Raw genomic sequence first — 21,538 nt, 5'->3', positions numbered from 1 at the left:
CCCAGACTTGCCCGAAGTTATGATATTAGTGACTGCCATATAGGTTAAATTTACTATATAATAAAGCAGTGGTGGTCTTTTCTAAAAAGTATAAAAAAAAACTATTACATTTACTGAGTAAGAAGCAATTAAGAAAAATTGTGGAAAATTCTCGACACGAATAAAATATCCAGACAGAAAAAATTATATATATATATATATGAACATATCTCTAACATATTATAATCCAAAAAATTTACATGTATATTAAGGCATACATACATTCATAAGCAAGTTTATGTATGTAGGAACAAAGATCACCTTCGGACAATGCACCACCATTCACGAGGGTGATACAGCTAATGGTATCAACCGTGGAGTAATAGCTTGGCTATTTCCATTTGCAACACTTGCACTTCTCTCGCATCTTTGCCTCTTGGTTTGAATAGCTATCAACAAATAAATTCTTTAGATGACAAACTGAGGAATATGGGACATTCTTTGAATACAGTACTGTCAAAGGAACATATCTATATCTGTTTTTAATTACTCTACACAATATGCCTAGCTGATGACATTTTGCAATGTGTGTAAATATGTAGATCATGTTTTCTAATATTGGTTTGGAAATAGTTACCGATTAATAAAATAAATTACCAGGTAACGTAACAGATGCTGGATTGTTGGAGCATTTGAAGAATAGGTTAGACATGTATATAAATGAATGAGCGGATAAACATAGGAGCTGCCTCATGTGGGCCAATGGGCCTTCTGCAGTTCCATTTATTCCTAAGTTGTAATGAGACATTAATTAGTATAAAAGCCATGTTGTAATTATGCTCCTAATGATACTTACACTGCCTACAGTACAGTATACCACTGTCAAACTACAGAGGATTCATGAAAGCAGACTTGAAATCTTGAAGATGAGATAAATTTAAATTATAAACTGATAAGTGGGCTTAAATCTCTTTTATCATTACTATTATCTCCAGGAATGTATTTCTATCATAAAATTGTCAATTCAGGAGACATGTTTCTGAAATTTTGTGTACCGTGTTCAGTCCTTGTAAACACAAGTGAGTACCTAGGTGTGCCCCACACAGGCCACGCTCCACACCATGCCTGTGTAGACTACAAACCCTCCAGACTTTCCCTCATTTAATGCTTTAAAAATGCCCTGTTTTTTCTTTCTCAAAAAGTGCCTATCTATTTAATGTCCTCTGTGTATTTACTGTATTTTATTCCATAAACAATTGTCCATATAAGGGAAGAAAAAACCCAGTGTTGAATGTAGAGAAACGCCATTTTCTGGGCAAGCCCCGGAGGCTTCCTGAAGCTATCCGAACTGGTATATGCTATATTAGTTTGGGGTCATCAGTCACAGGAGTTCTTATGCCTACCGGGAACAACGAGCCAGAACCTGGTCCCCTCAGAGAAGTGCAGGGAGCAATGACCTACGAACACTTAAGTACTGTATGTCATAATTGCCACTGACTGGGGTAGGACCAAGAAAGGTAGGTGAATCAAAACAGGCCATTGTCTGGTTGACCTGTGCAATCAACATCCAAAAAGATCAAAATAACTCTACTAGAAAGAAAAACAAACAAGCAACCCTTCGTGCGACTAGCACTTCTGCTCGTCAGTGTTACCCCGTCCCCTTCCCCTAGGAGAGCCTGCAGCCCACCACTCCAGTTCTTGAACGTTTAAAAAACACCGACCAGAGGGGGGTTTATTAGGGAGCCTCTGGGGCTCACCCAGAAAATGGAGTTTCTGGTTTTCTGTGGGTAGTTAGCTTCGTCGGTTCCCTGAAGCTAACTACCCAAAGTAAAAGGAGGGACTTGCCCGGGAGGCGGCAACACAGCAGGTCTCAAGACGAGGAAGAGACAGACGGCCGCAACAGGTGCCCCAAAGCCCCACACGGCCGGGAAGGAACTGGATCGTTCACAAGACACCTGATGGCCAGGACTCTGTGCGACCTCCAAAACCTCCATGCCTGAATGTCGACCTAAGACATGTTGCAAGAAACAGCTGCAAGAGCAGTATACTTCCTAACATCATGGGCACGAGGGTAGACCGCACGATGGCTAGACTTTATGACACTGCGGAAAACCTGGGTGACACGAGGTCTGGAACAGGGAACCAAGGAAACTGGATCCACCCAGAGAGCGTCCACCGGTATAGAACCAATGGCCCGCAGGTAGTGGTGTAAGGCTGCCACCGGAAACAACACATGACACCCCAGCCTAACCAACCAAGCATCCTCAACCAATGGACCCCTCTGGAAGCCAGCCATCTCATTCTAAGCCAGAAATGAAGGAAATGGCAGCAAATGAACAAAACGACCATCTGGACCAAATGAACAGATCCCCTGGTGCCGGAGGAGAGCATGACGCTCCCCATGCTTCAGTTCTCATGAAGGAGAGCAGGAAGGGGGTTGTTACACCTCTTATTGGGAGTTGTAACACTAACAAGCAGGGGTGTATTCACCTAATTTTGCTTCCTAGGGTTAAGCTCTGCTCTTTTGGCTTGCCTCTCAACTTTCAATCAATCAACACATTTTTTTTCATACACACACATACCTCAGGAAGCAGCCCAAAACAGTTGTCTAACTCCCAGGTACCTATTAACTGCTAGATAACAGGGGTCATCAAGGTGAAAGAATTTAATTTATTATCAAAAGAAGGCACCAAGCCGGGAAGGGAATGTGCAGGGTGAAAGAAACTGCCCATTTGTTTCTGCCATCACCGGGGATTGAACCCAGACCCTAGGATTACGAGTCCAGAGCGCTGTCCACTCGCCTATCAGGCCCCCAAATCAGTGTTAGTTGCACAAAGTGTTGCTTGTTGATCTTTTCAGATGTAGATTGCATAATGTAACCAGACAGTGGTCTTTTTTGATTCACGTATCTTTCTGGGTCCTTTCCCAGTCGATGGCAATTATGACATATAGTACTTTAAATGTAAAGTGCTCATAGGCCATTGCTCACTGCACCTCTCTGACGGAACCAGGTTCTGGTTCAGGGTCATCAGTAGGCATAAGAACTCCTGTGACTGATGATCCCAAACTAATATAGCACATATCAGTTCGGATTGCTTAAGGGAGCAGATTGGGCTCCCCACAGAAATTAATTATCTGGGCATGGTGGTGCACTACCATGAAATAGGCAAATATACTATTCCAGAGCCAGCAAAGTGAATACTGATATTTCCTCACTTCCTCAGTAAAAGGAAAAACATTATAAATTAAAGCCTTAATCCTTACTTGATAAGAGAGGATATCACTGATTTATGGAACAAATTACTGGTTAACATAATAGAAGCATGATCACTGGATTGTTTAAAGTGTATATTATACACATGAAAGGAGTTTGGGTGGATATAAATAGGATTGGTGTCTGTACCAGGTACAAGGCTAAAAGAAATCGTAACAATTATGAATTAATTGTACAGTATATAGATATGGCTATAATGACTAGACCTTAATTAATCATATGTAAGATACAGTGGAACCTCGAGTGACGAGCAGCTCCATCTATGAGCATTTCGAGTAACGAGCGAGCCACTCACCGAAAATTTGTCTCGATTGACAAGCTTCCGCTCCATTAATGAGAAAACCCATGTACTGTACTCACCTATTTGTGCTTGCGGGGGTTGAGCTTTGGCTCTTTGGTCCTGTCTCTCAACCGTCAATTAACTGATGTACAGCTTCCTGAGCCTACTGGGCTCTATCATATCTACATTTGAAACTGTGGATGGAGTCAGCCTCCACCATATCACTGCCTAATGCATTCCACCTGTTAACTACTCTGACACTGGAAAAGTTCTTTCTAACGTCCCTGTGGCTCATCTGGGTACTCAGTTTCCACCTGTGTCCCCTTGTTCACGTACCACTGCTCTAGTCAACACCACAATCAATTGTGGTGCTTCCTAGTGTTCCTGCTGGTTCTTGCAAATTTTAAAAAGCCTCTGACAACAGAAATCAATTATTATTTTTTTAAAAAGATGCTAATGATGCAGGGATGTAAAGGGGTGACTGCTGTAATGTTGAAAAACATTGAAAAGAACAAATGTCAAAAGGTTCGTTCAGAATGTCAGGCAGGCTGTTCCATTTTCTATAAAAAATGAAAAATTTGAAAAATTTTGAAAAAAATGTCACAAAAAGTGACAAAGTGACATACACTGAACGACAAACTTCGTTCAGTGTATGTCAGGTAGACTGCTCCATTTCCTATAAAAAAAATATAATATAAAAAATTTGAAAAAAAAAAAAAGAAAAAATGTCGTAAAGGTTCGTTCAGCGTATGTCAGGTAGGCTGCTACATTATTTAAAAAATCAAATATCATATTGATGTTTTTCGGTGGTGGAACGGATAAATTTGATTTCCATTACTGTAATTTAAATGGAGAAATTCGTTTCGAAAGATGAGCGTTTCACGTGATGAGCTCAGTGCCGGAACGGATTGAATTCGTTAATCGAGGCTCCTCTGTAATTGAAAAACTATGTTCAATATCAAGATTATATCAGTGTATAACGTACTTTAATGCAGTAATTTTGGAAATTTAGATTCCACTGCATAAAATATATAATAATTCCATGAGAGTAAGATAAACTAATTCTTCAGTGAGAAGGTCCAAATGTTCTTCTTAGTCAATTACTAAGAAAACTCAAATCAGCTTAGAGCTGTTTACATGCACGAATATTTGCAAAGCAAACCAAATTTGTACATTGGGTCAGTGGCTGTGTAAAACACAAGTACACAAACAGTAATGATGAATGTAGCCGAGGAGAGTAACCCACTCAAGAACAAATCGGTTATCCGGTGTCCCATGATGCCCTGACTAGATAATACACTTACTGTACATGGAAGTCCCAGTTTTGCCTTTTGGCTCTGGTATGACTAGAGCGTTGTACATATCACAACATACACATATCTAAAAGCATCAACCATGCTTTAAATATAAAAATAATTCTTAATAAATATTTCTTATATAATAACAATAATAAATACGAATTTGAATACAAATTAATACTACAAGACATTGACAATTCAAAATAAACATCTATGAGCTTTAAAATCAGTATACAGTGTGGCTTCAAGGTCTTCATCAACAAATAACAATAACCCTGAAACGACATTTTGTGTTATGAATATAGATGAGAAGTGCACTTCATACCTGCACACTGAACACCCCCCCCCCCAACAAAATGTTACTCCTCAGTGACATCATCAACCAACAGGTGACCGTAGTAACAACGTAAGGGAACAGTTTTCCTTTCAATGTGCTCCTTATTGTAAGCCAGCTGTATCCTAGGCATCTTTGGACTGTTTCCTAAAAATTCACTTTTCAACATGTATTTCCAGTACATACTTTTCACGGGAATATTTAAATATCTTGCTAATAATTATATTTTTCCCCAATCATTCCTGCATCAACACAGGGCATGTTTAAACGATGAAAATTTCCAGCAATTCTTTAAGCGATGGCAGATCACAATGTGTATTTTTTTAGATGGAGTCGTTTATTTTTTATTGCAGCCTTCTTTTAGCACTTTATAATAATAATGTTCATCTAAAATATCATTCTCATATTTTTTGCTTGTATCTTTTCTTACTTTCCTCTAACTCTGGTTCTCACACCCCCACTCAAAACAATTTCAACTCAAATTTTCAACACTATTTTTTCAAAAGCCCATTTCAGTGATTTAAGGTCAACTTCAAGATGTGCAAATTAAAAATTTGCACATACTTTAGGCCAATTTTAGATGAATTAAAATTTCCCTGAAAAATAAATATTAAGGAATGCCTGCAATAGAAAATATAAATTTAATAATTAGGAAACTACAACAGCATGCTACAACTGTTAGACCTAATAAAACCTCTCAAAAATCTATTCTGATATATCTGAGAAATGGCTCCATACCTTTCCTAGGAAGTTCAACGATAGTCAAATACACAATATTTCAAATTAGCAATTCTTAGTCAATATTAATTAGGTATTTCCATCAAATTTACTTTATCAGACTGAAACGGCAATTGTTAACCTACCACAGTTAATTATCACAGATATTTACATTATTGATAAAAAAAATCCTCACAAAAAACTCAAATAAAATGTTTACTGTAACCTGTATTACTTTATATAATTAAAATTGCCAGAGGAACGTGGAAATCAAATTTTAACAGTACCTTATGATGGTATAACTTCCCTGCAAGTCATGTACAGGTTAACATTACTTTGTGCAAGCTCAAGCTAAGGTTTAGCTCTTTCCTTACATCACACAAGTTATGACAACTGTTCAACTACAACCCTGTCAGCAACAACTATTTGAATGAAGTTTGCAGCCATCACAGCAAGCCTGGAATCAGATAAACAGCCCAGACCTCTCCACACCAAGTTGAGCCAGTGCAGCAGCAGGAGCAACGAGATGTGTGCGTTACCTGCATCCCAGGCAGACTGAAATGATCATCGCCTCAGCTTCACTCTGTTGACAGTTCCCCCACTGTGCTGACCCTTGGATTTGTCACGTCTCTTGTGTCTGCTGCCGCCACTACTACTTGCATGTGTGTTGCCAGACTTGTTGTCTTCCCATGGTGCCTTAGCTGGCCCAAGGCGAAGGTGGACAGACAAGCGGTGTGAAGACTTTCCATCATCAACTACAATGGAAACATTCAACATTACTTACAATAATTTCCTTAATAACCCTTGAAACGATTCCAATTGCTACCTGCAATCACCTCTTGTGCATTTAATTAACCGAGTCGGTTTAGGGTTAAAACTTGATTCTCATTCATGATCCAGCATCAAGTTACAATGTGCAAAAACAGTTTAACTTAATTTGTAGGTAAACTTTCCAACATTTTTCAAATTTTAATATACTTTATTTGAAGAGACTTACTCTGGTTCTCTGGGACATTGCCTGAGGTGACTTGACGATCCTCGCCAGATCCAACAGTGACAAGCAAAGGCTTCCCTTCTGTGAGAGAGAGACATGTGTTACCATAAAAGTTATGACTATCCCAATGTGAGCATCTCTTTATAAGCCCAAAAACGTAATCATACTATGTTCTTGCTCTACCATATGTTGGTTATTCGGCAACAATCATACAAACTACACACTCCATCACTATTAAAAAATGATACATAAAAGAAATGCAAAAAGCTAAAAGAATGTTTAAATAAGACTTCCTCTTGCAGTTATGGAAATAAGAAAGTACGCACAACAGGAGACCCACACAAGTCTTGATCAAGTCTTATCAAATTACATGAAGTGAATATGAAGAAATTACTTACACAAAACTCAAATAAATTTTTGCTGAACAATAAACAGATGAAGTGGAATATCTTGAATCCTGAATTGAGACCCAGTGATTTCTAGATTATTAAATTTATCCATTTCAAGATGCAAAATTAGCATAACCTTAATAGCGTTAGTTTATTTGCACACAAACCCATCCCATATTAATTCATAATACAAAAAAAAAAAAAAAAAAAAAAAATTACGGGATAATGATACAACTACAGCCAGTCCCCAACTTATGAACAGTATGCATTCCGTAAAGCTGTTCAGAACCAGAGTTCCCACAGTCCCAGGTGGCACAGTGGTAACACACTCGTCTTGCTCCTCACGAGTCATTTGATCTAGGTTCAAGTCCTGGCCAGGCAGGATTGTTTAGGGTGACAGTCCTCAACTGTTTGCCTATGTAGACGAGTGAGATGCCAAATAATATACACATGGAAAATACTGGAGGGACAGGTCCCAAACCTGCACAGTAAAATAAAAACGTACTGGAGTGAACGATATGGAAGAAAATGCAGAATAGAACCAGTGAAGAACAGAGGTGCCATAGGCACAATCAGAGAACACTGCATAAACATCAAAGGTCCGCGGTTGTTCAACGTTCTACCAGCGAGCATCAGAAATATTGTCGGAACAACCGTGGACATCTTCAAGAGAAAACTAGATCGTTTTCTTCAAGGAGTGCTGGACTAACCAGGTTGTGATGGGTATGTGGGCCTGCGGGCCGCTCCAAGCAACAGCCTGGTGGACCAAACTCTCAAGTCAAGCCTGGCCTCGGGCCGGGCTTGGGAGTAGAACTCCATCAAGCAGGTATGTCCATCCGTTAGTAATTAGGTACCCGGCTGTTAACTGATTAGCAGGTCATAATCCAGGGAAAACTAAGTGACCTACCATGACCTATGGGAAAGAAAGTTCTAAGCGTGCTAACAGGACTCACAAGTTGTCTATTTCTATACCCATTTGTGAAGAAGAAGAAAAACAAGGAGAAAAGAAACAAAAAATTGCTCTAAATGAAGGATTTGTTCCCGATCTACCCAAAATTAACACACAAAACCAACATTTTTATTTACTTAGAATTATGGAATTCTCCTGCTTGTCTGATTTGATGCTCTATGAAGAACAAAGTAGTATAATTCACATTTTCAGTGAATTGGGATGGATATGGCACCTATAAATAACTCAACGAATGTCCAGCAGGGATGCATGTAAAAAAAAAGAAAAAAAAAAAAAAAACCTATGTTAAAACTCCATTTTTACTCTGATCATTATGTGACTTGTTTTAAAATGTGCGTCTTTCGATTGCGAACAATTTGATATCAAAATGAACGATGTAGCATGGAAACTGTGTTGGCAAAACTGGAATGAGTACAAATACTGTATTTAAGTGCAGGTGATGGGTGTGCACTCATGGGTAAAATTCGGCCAAACTTTGGGTGTGCTGTGGGAGGCGCACTGGGCCATTTGACCTTATATGCCTATACAGTATATTCCTTTAGAGAATTCTATTGCAAACAATTTGATACCAAAATGAACAACATAGCTTGGAAATTGAGGTGAGAAAACCAAAAAGAGTATACACATTTTAGTGCAGGTGTGTGGATGGGAGCTCATTCACGGGTAACTCTCGACGGATTTCCTGGTTTGCTACGGGTAGTACGTCTGGGATTTTTTTCCCTTATATTCACATATCCCTTTAGAGAATTCTATTGCAAACAATTTGAGAACAAAATGAATGATGTAGCATGAAAATTGAGGTGGGAAAACTGAAAAGAGTATACGCATTTTAGTGTGGGTACTCGCTCATGGGAAACACCAGGCAGACCTTAGGGTGGGCTGGGGCACACACACCAGGCCGTGCAAAGGGTTAATAAAGGAGGTATGATCCACAAGCACTCACCTATGGGAAAAAACTCAATACCTAACTAAAGCAATAGAATTTACCATAGAAAGCGCCATGCAATATACCGGAGCTGGTGAACCAGAGATGTTATCAGATGACAATTTGATTTGGTGCAGCAACCAGTGGAGGAGGCTGGATAGCCAAGCAAGCGCTGAGCAGCCCTATGAAAACCAGGTCATCTTGCCCAAACAGGAGAAAGAGTTGCGCAGTAAGTCTTCAACATTTTTTCAATGAAGGATGTTCTAGATTGCACAAAAGCAAATGCCAGGGACTTCAAAACTTTTGACCAAAGTACACAAATGAGATAGAGTATCATAAGCCATAGAGAAGGAGGAGGCACTAAGAAGATAGATATCCACCTTGAACACTTGTCTTCCACACAGGTAAAAAATAATCTCGTACCCACCAATAGGTACATTCAAGATGGTACGGGTGGCCCCCGGGCTCAAAATACACCAAGGCACAATCAAGAAAAATATGGACGCAGGAGAATTAGGTTCCACACATGTCAGTCTCTCTATAATACCTCCTAATAAGCACAAGCAAATGTGGACACACAACACCCCCATTCCCAAAACAACTGGGAATGGCAAGGGAAGCCACGGACTAAATAAAAAGAAAATTCAACCAGTCCCTACCACTCAATTATCCCAATGAGCCTACATGCAAAGAGCACAAGATGTGTGAATGAACCCAGTACTGAGGCCTAGGCCAGAGGCAAGGTCCCAACAAAACCGTCAAGGTAGCCTATTTCAAAGAGAGTCGAACCACGCTGGCTGGGTGTTGGTCACTGACAATCTGCACCAGGGAAGATAATTCTGAAACCAACCTGAAACTGACAGTTAAATTCAAAGCGACATGTAAAATGACTAGGGCCCCACACCACAAAATGATTACTGAAGCATGACCCCCCCCCTCCCCCACACACTTTTTTCTACAGAGGTGGGTACAGGAACAGATGACTTGTGGCTCATACTAGCAGGCTAAGAGTTATCCCTTTCCATAGCTCTTGACCAGCCTTACCATCTGGTTTCCCCCCTAGAATGTGACTCACCAATTGGTTAACAGCAAGTACCCAAGTACTTGACCTAATTAATGGTTGCTACCTCCTTTGATTGTGTTACACAGGACTTGAGAGAGTTGACACCTTGCGAAGATCAGTGTAAAGAGGTGATTTGCTAGTGATATATTTTTCAGAGCAATATATGGCTGTCTTTGCAGTCTCAATAATTGTTTGAAGAGCATGTTGATTATGTAATTATAAATAGAAGTAGTTTGATCTGTTCCTTCATGTCATGGCAAGTAGTTCAATTGGTAGGTGGAATGAGGTATACTCTCCACTGTCTCTTATACTTCAGAACAAAACAATTTGTGATATTACTTGTTCCGTTGAGGCTTAAGGTTGACCAGAGCCTCGTGTGAACTCTTGGCCCTGACTAGGGAGGCAACAGAGGGGGGGCGGGGAATATTGAGCTTAGAAAATGTAAAACAGTAGCATTTTTTAAATTGTTGCAGCTTTAAGAAATGTCCTTTTTGACTACAATATACAATGTCGATGCAACATTGTATTACCACCAAAGGAAAAGAAGAGATGACTCTTCCGTGTTATTAAATAACAAGAGTGGCCCAAACTCTCACACGTCAAGCCTGGCCTCGGGCCGGGCTTGGAGAGTAGAAGAACTCCCAGAACCCCATCAACGAGGTATTAACCTGGGTAGTATGTAAATTCAATACAAATAAAGATCTCAAATCCTCACCTTCCTCCCTCTCAAGATACAACAATTATTGATCAATCTAACAAATATAAATGCAAGTCAGTTAAAAATGCATTATAACAGGGTTTCTATATCCGAGTATACCTATCACAGCTTCAGTACAGTATTTCATTTATGTACCTCTATGTTAGGCAGCCAAGCAGCTCAGGCAGGCACATTTTCAGACAATATTTATTCCCAAATCACGTCAAGTTAAAAACCTACCGTGCTGCTTCTTCCGTCTGTTGTCCACTTGTCTACTCTTGCTAGGCATCACAGACTTTGTAGGTTCTTCTTTATCTTTTCTCCTACGTTTCTCCTCTCTCTCACTCACATCCACTTTGCTTCTGCTTCTTCCAACACCAACACCACCACCTGTAACAGTACTTGGTGGATCCACTTTCCGCTTTAGCATATGCCTTAGGTCTGTTGAGTCTATGTTGTCCTTCTTGGCTGAAATAAAAGCAAAATAGTTAATAAGATTTCTGGAGAAATGTGTTATCTAAACCTTAAGTGATCCATCCTATCCACATAACTTGACAACTTTGTAATGTTAAAGGCCAACATCAGTTCATCAGTTAAAAAAAAATATGCCGTGTGTGTGTGTGTGATTAGACTGTGGCATCAGTCACTTCGACTGGAGTTCTTGCCTACCGGGGCCTCCTTGTGCCCCTCAAAGAGGCACAAGGAGCAATGGCCGGCCTATAGAAACCTTCCTGTGGTTGGAAACATTCCATGTCTACCATCGACCAGGTTAGGCACCCAGAAAGGTAGGCATCCCAAAACAAACTTCTTCTTGGTTCAAAATTGCTACCGAGAGCCGGACTATCAAGAAGAACACCCCAATCCGAAAACAAGCAAACATGCATGACATCACAACCGCCGCCTTGCCGCTGTCTGCACAGCTCCCCCCTCGCCAGGGGGGGGGGAAAGGGGAAGCCACAGACCCCCACATCGGCAATTTTGTGAACGTCATGGGCATGAGAATAGACCACAAGCTGGCTGGACCGAATAACCCTGCAGACAACCTGGAACAAGGAAGAAGGGAATCCGGGTCAACCCAAAGCATGTCCTCGGCCACCGAGGCCATGGTGGGCAAATGACGGCGAAGAGCTGCAACCGGACACAACACATGATGCACCTCGGCCAAAGCAACCAAACATTAACCACCCCAAGGACCCACTCCAGAAAGCTACCGTCTCGTTCCTCGCCAAAAAAGAAGACGATGGCTGCAAACAAACAAACCTACCACCAGGACCAAAAGAGCAAAAACCCCTGCACCGGAGGAGAGCATGAAGTGCTCCGACCCAACCTCTAGAGGCCAATGCCAACAAGAAAAAAGCCTTATCAAAACAAATCCAAACCTAAGTGGAGACCACAAACCAAGGAGAAAAGAGAGCACCTGGTCCAACGACCAGGACGGCTCAGGTGGCGCATGAGCAGGCTGGAGGTGAAATAACACACAAGACAGTTTCCGAACCGGGGCAGAAGTGACATCCACCCTGAACACAAGCTGGAGAAAAGCTCCTCCAGCGCCACACGATACAAGGTGACAGTATTCGGCATAAGATGAGGGGTCCCGAAACAACCAAGAGAAAAAGGACAAAACAATCCAATCAGAAACTTAAGACAGCCTACGAAAAGATAAAAATGAAAAAAGGACCGCCAGGAAATCTCATACTGCCACCGAAATGAAACACGCAGGCGGGATACCATCAACGAAGCAACCTGATCATCATAGACATGGCGATAGACCCGCATCAGAAAGACCAGACTCGAAGATCGGAGGAGAAGACCGAACCAGCCACATACCGGACCGAACCGATCTGCTGGAAGAATCGGAGCCGAGGAAAAGTTCCCGGGTTCAAACACCAAGCAAGCAACACCAGAAACCAAGGCTGGGCCGGCCACCAAGGGGCCAACAAGTCAACTCTCCCCTGATAAGTCTCCAACTGAGCCAAAACCCAAAGCAACAGCGAAACCAGAAGGTAAAGATAACCCCACATTGACCACTTCTGCCGAAAGGCATCGTCCCCCGACTGCCTCACTGTCAAGGAAGGGCTCCACATATATCGGGAGATGCTTAGACCACACCAACGCAAAGAGAGCCACTACTGACACCCGAGCCGCTGAGGCAAGCGCACCTGACACCGGCCTGGCACCCAGCGCCTCCACATCCTCCTTAAGCCAATCTGAAGACAGCTCGAGCAGGGAAAAGAAACAAAACCGAAGCCAAGTTCCCCCGGGCGCACAATTCCTCAGCCTCTATGGGTTCCGAAAGGACAGGAACCTACACGTGAAGCTGCACCTGACCAATATCCTTGGGAAGAAGGGGGGGGGGGGGGGGGTGAATGAGCACTCATTGAGGTGCTCAAACTCGCCCCCCTCCAGGTAAACCTGAACAATCGCATAAGGTTCCCGCCATTTAAGCATGTGGGTCCGACAGAACGAATGCCACGCCTCCAAAGGAAAGAAAGGGTAGTCTGCCAACCAGGATGACTCCGGCACCTCGTAACGCATCCAATAAAGAAAAGCAGAACTGAACTCGAAAAAGGAAGGGTTCATTATTGAGGCAAAATCTGGGTCATGCAGGAGGTACGCTGCAATGGCCTCCCGAATCTCCTTTGGCAGGATGTGGGAAGCCGAAAACCTCCGTAAGGAAGGGACCGAAGAACCCAAGGGAACCCGAAACCGAACCCGAGGAGGAACAGAACTCATATCAAATTCGTACAGGGAGGAGGGGGGTAAGAATTCCCCTCCTCCTGCAACAACAAGCCCCGTGCCGAGGGTACCAACACCCAAGCTGGGTCAAACGGGGCCCAAGCCCCCCAAGTCGACTCCTCCCCAGCCCCAGGATCCTCCAGGACCCAGGGCAGAACCATCCTCCAAACCCTCTATCCCTAAAGAAAAGGCAGAGTCCACTGAGAAAACTAGGAAAAGTGGGGCCCGCTGGTCAGACCCTGATGCCCCGGCTGGACGGACGGGCTTAATGCCTCCCTCGCTGAACCAGATGGGACAGCCCCTGAGACCGCCCGAGTCTACCAACATCTAAACCCTGCCCCGACTCGAAAACCCTCAGATGTTTGGGAGTTGGCAGCAGGGGAAAAGGGGGAGGGGGGATGAAGGCAGGACAAACAACAGCAGGGAAAGGAAGAGGGAGCGCAGACGAAATGACGAACGCCTCCAGTCCGGGTCCCTATAACCAAAGCGGGGCAGCCACAGAGCATCCGGAAAGGCAACCAACCAAAGGAAAGGCGTTGCAGCAACCGAAACCTTGCATGCAATGCCGAAGCTGCCTACACCTGATTATCAGTATCAGTGGACTGGGTGAATTGGAGCACCAGCAAGAAATACCACTCACAGGACTCCGGGTCAAAGATGTCATCGACCCAACAGGAAGCATTACGAAGGCAAAACCGGTGAAATGTCACCTCAAGACAGGGGGACAGAGCAACCTCCGAACTCACACAAGGCAAGATGGGACCCAAAGGACTCATCCATCAGACCAATGAGCCCTAATGAGGTTTTCCAGGGCCCTTAGGCTGACTGCTCAGGAAAGCCCAGATAAGGTACTGCTAACCTGTTGGCCCAAACTACTGAGAGAACAATTAAAGCTGAACCTTTGTGACATGTACAATCACAGGGACCTAACGGGGGACCACCAGAATAACAGAAGGTGAATAACGACCAAGTGGCAGACCCCACCCCCCACCATGCAACAAAAAAAAAAAAAAAAAAAAAAAAAAAAAAAAAAAAAAAAAAAAAAAAAAAAAAGGGCACAGAGCCAGAGTTGAACGACCGCCACTCAACACGTCAGCCTCAGAACTGGGGTTGGATGGCCAGTGCGGAGTCTGAGGCTTCTCCTTTCCCTTCCCAGGTAGAGGGAAGCTGCACAGACAGCAGCAGGGCGGCAGTTGTGATGTCATGCTTGTCTGCTTGTTTTCAGATTGAGAAGTTCTGCTTGATAGTTCGGCTTTTGGTAGCAATTTTGAACCAAGAGGAGCTTATTTTGGAATGCCTACATTTCTGGGTGCCAAACCCAGGCACTGGCAGACATGGAATGCTTCCAACCACATGGAGGTTTCTATAGGTTCTATAGGTTTTTATAGAGGCATGAGGAGCCTCACGAGAGGCTCCTCGTGCCTCTCTGAGGGGACCAGGTTCTGGCTCATGGTTCCCAGTAGGCAAGAACTTCAATTGAATTGACTGATGACACAGTCTAATACATACATATCAGCCCGGTAAGCTCTGGGGAGCCCGAGCGGCGCTCTCCACAGAAAATACTGGTCAAGTGTAAAATTCTAGATTTTCAAAATGAATGAAAATGTTAAAATTCTGTACAAAAAAAACAGCGTTGAATGTAATGAAACACTATTTTCTGGGTGAGACCAGGAAGCTCCCCGGAGCTTTACCAGGCCGATATGCTAATGTCACACTTTGGCATCAGTCATGTGTATTATATCCTATGCTTCTAATGCCCTTGTTCCTTCAGTAACTCGCTTTAATAAGATGATCTTAATAGGAAAACAATCAGGACATCCTAGCATGATTTTCTATCCAACTTCATTATTATGCATCTAAGTAACATTTTGCTCATCACATAACTTTTGTTGATGTCTGTAAATAAACAGATAACGTTACTACAAGCTATACTACTTACCTTCTTTAGAGTTTTTGGTAATAATCGATTGCTTTTCCTCCTCTTCGCTATCACTCTCTACCTTCTTGTGCTTCTTCTTCTTCTTCTTGCTTTCCTTCTTCTTCTTCTTCTCCTTTTTCTTCTTCTTACTAGACTTGCTTTTCTCTGATGCATCATCATCCTCCTCCTCATCCTTTGCCCTCTTCTTTTTCTTCTTCTTTTTCTTGTCATCACCTTCTTCCTTTGGCTTTTCCTCTTTCTTTTTCTTTTCTTCCTCTACCGCCTTTGAAGGTTCGACAGATTTTAACAATATTTTCCGATGCTCTTGAGAAGACACTGGATTATTTGTTTCAAATTTTTTACGCCGTGCCTCTAGTTTATCTTGTGGTTTGGTCGACTTGCCTTCCACTTTAACAGTCTGTTGTGCAATTGTTTCTGAGGGAGCTTCTTCCTTAACTTTCTTTTCCACACGTTCCCTCCCTCTATTAACAGTGGCTGCATCTGTTTTTATTTCTTGTTTCACTTTCTTAGTCTGATTTTCATTAACACTACCAGTTGGAGAAAGAGATATATCACGCACACCATGCCCTTGTTTTTCTGGAGTTACTGGCTCAAGCCAAGGACTTCCATTACGCCCCTGTCTTTCTGGAAATTGGCCATGTAAGGGTTTTGACTCCAGCTTTTCCACCTGCGTGTCACTCTTCACCTCTCTTTTATCCCAGTTGGCAGAACTGACATTCCTCTCACGATTTCCTGGACTTCTTGACCGTTGCTGACTAGATAAAGCATCAGATCTAGGTCCAAGGTGTCTTCGCATCCGGTTAGAGGGACTATGAAGCTTTTTTCCTCCTCTACCTCGGCCTCGACCCATTGCACCACTTCCTCTCACATTGTGTGGTCTGCCCGGAGATCTATTTCGGACAGGAGTTTTTTGCCTATTATCTGTTCTCCTTGGTGATTCTAACCGCCGATCCTTTCTATCGTGCTGACCTTGTCCACTTGATTCATCTCTATTTCTTTCTCTAACATCATCAGCCTGCTTTTCATTTCGCCTTCTATCACCCTGGAAAGGAGAGTGACTTCTTAGCAATGGCATCCGCTGTTTGTGTGTGACATTATCTTGGATACGATGGCCTGTTGGGGGACTGTTCCCGAGAACAGGACGTCTTTGAGGTGGCTGGTTTAGACCACCACGAGATGGAGGTGGTCTATCATGTGTAGAAATGTGTGGAGAACCTTGTCTTCGTGTTTGTAGTGGTGGTTTATTCTCCTGAAATGAGGTATGCTGTCCTCTTAATGACTTTTGACCATCCCTTGTCCCTGGTCGGGGAGAAATTTTTCTATTGGATGGCATCGGAGGAGTTCTTGGACCTCGCCTGTTCTGTTGCACAGTTGGAATCCGTCCTCGAGGTGATATGGGTCCTCCTCTTCCCGCATGTGGAAATGTCTGTGGTCTAGCAGAGAAAGGAGAGCCCGATCGTGAAGTTTCTGGAATTCGAGTCAATTGTCTTTTAGGTGATAATGGTCGTCTTCGTTCATTTGGTCCAGGCGGCGGCAAATCATGATCAAATCGTCCAGTGGGTTCATGTCTTGGAGGTGATCTACCCCGACGAGCCTGAGGTGATAAAAGTCTAGGTACGTGGAAACCCTGTCCTCGGCCATGAGGTATCAGCATCCCTTGTCCCTGGCGGCCACGGCCAGGTGCTATAAATGGTTGCCCTCTGCCTGGTGCAAAAATATGTTCAGGATGTGAGAAAACAGGGGGCACTGTACGATCTCTTTGCTGGAAATGACCTTGCCATGGCGTTTCAGGCAATAATCGATGAGGTGAAAACTGATCCCTTCCTTCCCGCCTTCCTGGATGCTGCCATACAGGTTCATCAGGAGCTCTTGGAACAGGTTCATTGAATCCCATGAAGTGCTGAGGCTGATGGCCATTTAAAGGTACATGGGGAGGTCTGTTGATAGGAAAATGGCCAAATTCTGGAGTGAAATCATGAGGTCTTACACCACTTAACACTGTATTGTTTTGTGGGGAAAATCTTTCATTATGGACTACATTGTCAGTAGGCCGTCCAAATCCTTGCCGGTGAAATGAACCTCTAGGAGATCCACCACCTGTTGGAGACCTCTCTATTATTCCTGAAGTTATGCCTCCTAACCTGCCATGTGGTGATAAACTTCTGGAATTCCTACCAAATGGACTAACAGATCTTCTAAAGGAGCCAGGACTTCTTGATCTCTTAGCTCTAGGTCCCCAATCTCTTCTAATGCCAGGACTAGGTGACCTATCCCCAGGAGAACTATGGCTCCTCAAGGGTAAGACTGGACCCCTTCTGTTAAATGGCGGGCTGTGTGAACTTAACTTCCTTTCAGTAGCTGGGCTTCTGGAAAGCCTCTGTAATCTATGGCCAGGGCTATGGGATCTGTGAGAGGAAGGAGAAGTCCTATGAGTTCGCCTTAGGGATGGACTCCTAGCAACACGGTGAGGTGATATATTCCTTGATCTTCCAGGAGGATGAGGGCTTTTTGAAAGACGTCGGGGAATTGGGCTCCTCGAAAGCACGCGGCCAGATGGACTTCTTGAAATCCTCCGTGGAGGTGGACTTCTTGAAATTTGTCGTTGTTGAGGACTTCTTGAAAGACGATGTGGGAGAGGACTCCTTGAAAACCGTCGCAAAGGTGAGTTTCTTGAAGGTCTGCGAGATGTTGGACTTCTTGAAAATCTCCGAAGTGGACTTCGAGAGAGCCGTCGCGGTTGAGGACTTCTTGAAAAGTGCCTTAGAGGAGGACTTCTTGAAAGTCTCCGGTGGAGTGGACTATGAGAAACTCTGTGAGAAGGTGGACTCCTGGAGTGTCTTTGTCGATGAGGACTCTTTGAAATATGTCGGGGTGGTGGACTTCTGGAAAGTTTACGTGGTGGAGGACTTCTGGAAAGTTTACGCGGTGGCGGACTTCTGGAAAGTTTACGTGGTGGAGGACTTCTTGAAAGTTTACGCGGTGGAGGACTTCTGGAAAGTTTACGCGGTGGAGGACTTCTGGACAATTTACGTGGTGGAGGACTTCTGGACAGTTTATGTGGTGGAGGACTTCTGGACAATTTACGTGGAGGAGGACTTCTGGAAAGTCTCCGTGGTGGAGGACTTCTGGAAAGTCTTCGTGGTGGAGGGCTCCTGGAGAGTTTCCGAGGTGGAGGACTCCTGGAGAGCTTCCGAGGTGGAGGACTCCTGGAATGTTTTTTAAGTAGAGGACTTCTCGAGAGTTTACGCATGAAAGGACTCCGCAGTGGAGGAGTTCTAGAATGTTTTCGAGGAAGAGGACTTCTAGAAATTCTTCGAGGTAGAGGGCTCCTAGAAGTTCTATGTGGTGGGGAGTTTCTTGATACTCTACGAGGAGGAGGTGGACTCCTTGTGGCACGACGAAGTGTAGGGCTTCTCGATCCCCTACGAGGTAATGGACTCCTTGTGACTCGGCGAGGTAATGGACTTCTTGTGACTCGGCGAGGTAATGGGCTTCTTGAACCTCTGTGAGGGAGTGGGCTTCTTGAACTTCTGCGTAGTAATGGGCTTCTTCTTGGTAGTGAACTTCTAGAGATGCCTCTTAGACATGGACTTTTACTTCTGGCTCTCTGCTGTGGGCTTTTGCCTCTTCCTGGTAGAGGACTTTTTAACCTTCCTCTAACTGGACTTCTGGAAAGTCTGTGAGGAGAGGAACCTCTCAAAGGCACCCTTGAGCTAGGACTCCTAGAGCTTCTTCTGGGAAAAGGGCTTCTAGAGCTTCTTCTAGGCAAAGGACTTCTAGAATTTCTTCTTGGAACAGGACTCCTTGACCCTCTTCTAAATAATGGACTCCTAGAATTTCTCCTTGGCAAAGGACTTCTCGTGTTTCTTCTAGGAGGCGGACTTCTGGAGTTTCTTCTAGGAAGTGGACTTCTGGAGTTTCTTCGAGGAAGTGGACTTCTGGAGTTTCTTCTAAGAGGTGGACTTCGGGAGTTTCTTCTAAGAGGTGGGCTTCTGGAGCTTCTTCTGGCATATGGACTCCGAGAACCTCGTCTTGGGATTGGACTCCGAGAACTTCGCCTTGGGATTGGACTCCGAGAACCTCGTCTTGGGACTGGACTCCGAGAACCTCGTCTTGGGACTGGACTCCGAGAACCTCGTCTTGGGATTGGACTCCGAGAACCTCGTCTTGGGATTGGACTCCGAGAACCTCGTCTTGGAAAGGGACTCCTGGATCGTAATCTAGGACTTTTTGAAGCTCGCTTGGGACTTCTTGCTTTAGGCCATGGTAGTGGGCTTCTGGATCTTCTTGGTGGTGGACTCTTTGATCTTGAGTGAGTGGACAGACCCCTAGAGCTAACTGGAGGGCCTGGACTCCTCAAACCTGATCTAGGTGGAGGGCTTCTGGATGTCTGAAGATGCATTGGGCTACGTGCTTTCGAATCAGGAGATGCCCATGATCTGTTATTAGGTGGACTTGTTGATCCCCTTCTTGTAACTTGTCGTGGTGAGACTTGAGCATTGACATACTTCTTTGGAGGTGGGCTGACTGATACTCTCCTACCTGGAGCAGGTGCCTTATGAGTGGATGGGGGATTATGAGGAGCAGAGTTTTGTGCAGGAGGGGATTTAGATATCAGGCCTTTACCAGAATGTTGTCTTTGCCGAGTCCCACTTGTAACTGGCGTGGTAATTTTTTTATCCCCAAGTGATACATCTCTTTTGGTATCTTTAGACACTTTCCGTTTATCTATAGAGCTTTTTTCACTTTCTGAATCCGAGCCACTAGAGCTCCCAGAGCTGCTGCCACTGCTGCTACCACTGCTATCACTGCTGCTGTCACTACTGTCAGATTCACTATCCTCACTATCACTTTCACTATCTGATCCTTGAATACGACGCCATCTTGCACTCATTTTTTCTTTGGTTTTATTTGGTTCGGGAGGAGCTTTCTCCAGGTATTTATCTTGTGGGAGAACAAGCTGAGGGGTTGGAGGCTTAACAGTGTTGTATGACTGTTGAAGCCTATCACCATAACCTCTTCCTCGCCCGCCTCTTCTTTGCCCACGATCGAAACCACGACCCCCTCGCCATCCACGATTCTGTCCAAAATTCTGATAACTCCTCACTTGAAAATAGTTTCTGTCCTGGTTCGTATGACGATAGCCTTGTCCCACATGGCGATAGTCCTGGCCCACATTATGATATTCCTGGCTTGTTTGATATTCGTGACCCACGTGGTGATAATTCTGGTTCGCATGGTGGTATCCATCCTGGCCAGTATCTTGAAAATCTTTCTTGAAACCTCTGTTGTATGTCACAGCTCCAAGGACAGGAATTGCACTTATATCGCTGGTCTGATTCTTCTCAAAGTCCTGTACAGAAAAGCAAAAGAAAACACAATTTAGATTTATGAAATAGATAAGGCCTCTACATAAACTTATTTATGTATTGATAATAATTTTATGAAAATTTTGTTTGCAGTTGTTTCATGCAATTTTATTACAGTATTGGTTATCTAGTAGTTAACAGTTTGTCATCAACATATAAAGAGAAATGCAATGACTATAGCATCACTTTACCTTTCTCTCTCTCTCTCTTTCTCACTCTCTCCCCTCCCTCCTCTCTCTGCCCTTCCCTCTTCCCCCCTCTCTCTGCCCAACCACTTGGGCTGGATGGGAGCGACAGTCTCACTTCACACAAGTCAGCGTTCAATCCCCAGCTGTCCAAGTGGTTGTGCACTATTCCTTCCCCCTCATTCCATTCCAAATCCTTGTCCTGATACCTTCCAGGTGTTATAATTGTAATGGCTAGGCACTTTCTCCTCATAGTTCTCTATCTCACCCCCACCTCCCATCCTTCTTATCTCTCCCTTTCTCTCTCTCTCTCTCATCCCCCCCCCCCCCCCACCATTATTATGAAACAATATTCCACCCTAGAGAGCACTAGTGTCTTAAAGAGCATC

General features: G+C 43.8%; 1 protein-coding gene across 2 annotated transcripts in view; it reads right to left on the bottom strand.

Moving 5' to 3' along the window:
* The window catches only part of LOC123774610 (serine/arginine repetitive matrix protein 2), a 62,958-nt gene that overhangs the window by 12,847 nt on the left and 28,573 nt on the right, over nt 1-21,538 (bottom strand). For both annotated transcript variants that reach the window (XM_045769071.2, XM_069321976.1), the window contains 4 exons: nt 15,596-20,948; nt 11,161-11,388; nt 6,880-6,957; nt 6,422-6,637 (listed from right to left, as the gene is read on the bottom strand). In XM_045769071.2, the coding sequence (XP_045625027.1) occupies nt 6,447-6,637; nt 6,880-6,957; nt 11,161-11,388; nt 15,596-20,948 (5,850 nt within the window). In that variant the 3' untranslated portion in view covers nt 6,422-6,446. The remainder of the gene's footprint in view (nt 1-6,421; nt 6,638-6,879; nt 6,958-11,160; nt 11,389-15,595; nt 20,949-21,538) is intronic.

Source organism: Procambarus clarkii, chromosome 10 (assembly GCF_040958095.1).
Source record: "Procambarus clarkii isolate CNS0578487 chromosome 10, FALCON_Pclarkii_2.0, whole genome shotgun sequence".
Lineage (NCBI taxonomy): Eukaryota > Metazoa > Arthropoda > Malacostraca > Decapoda > Cambaridae > Procambarus > Procambarus clarkii.
This window is presented reverse-complemented; position numbering and strand designations above follow the sequence as displayed.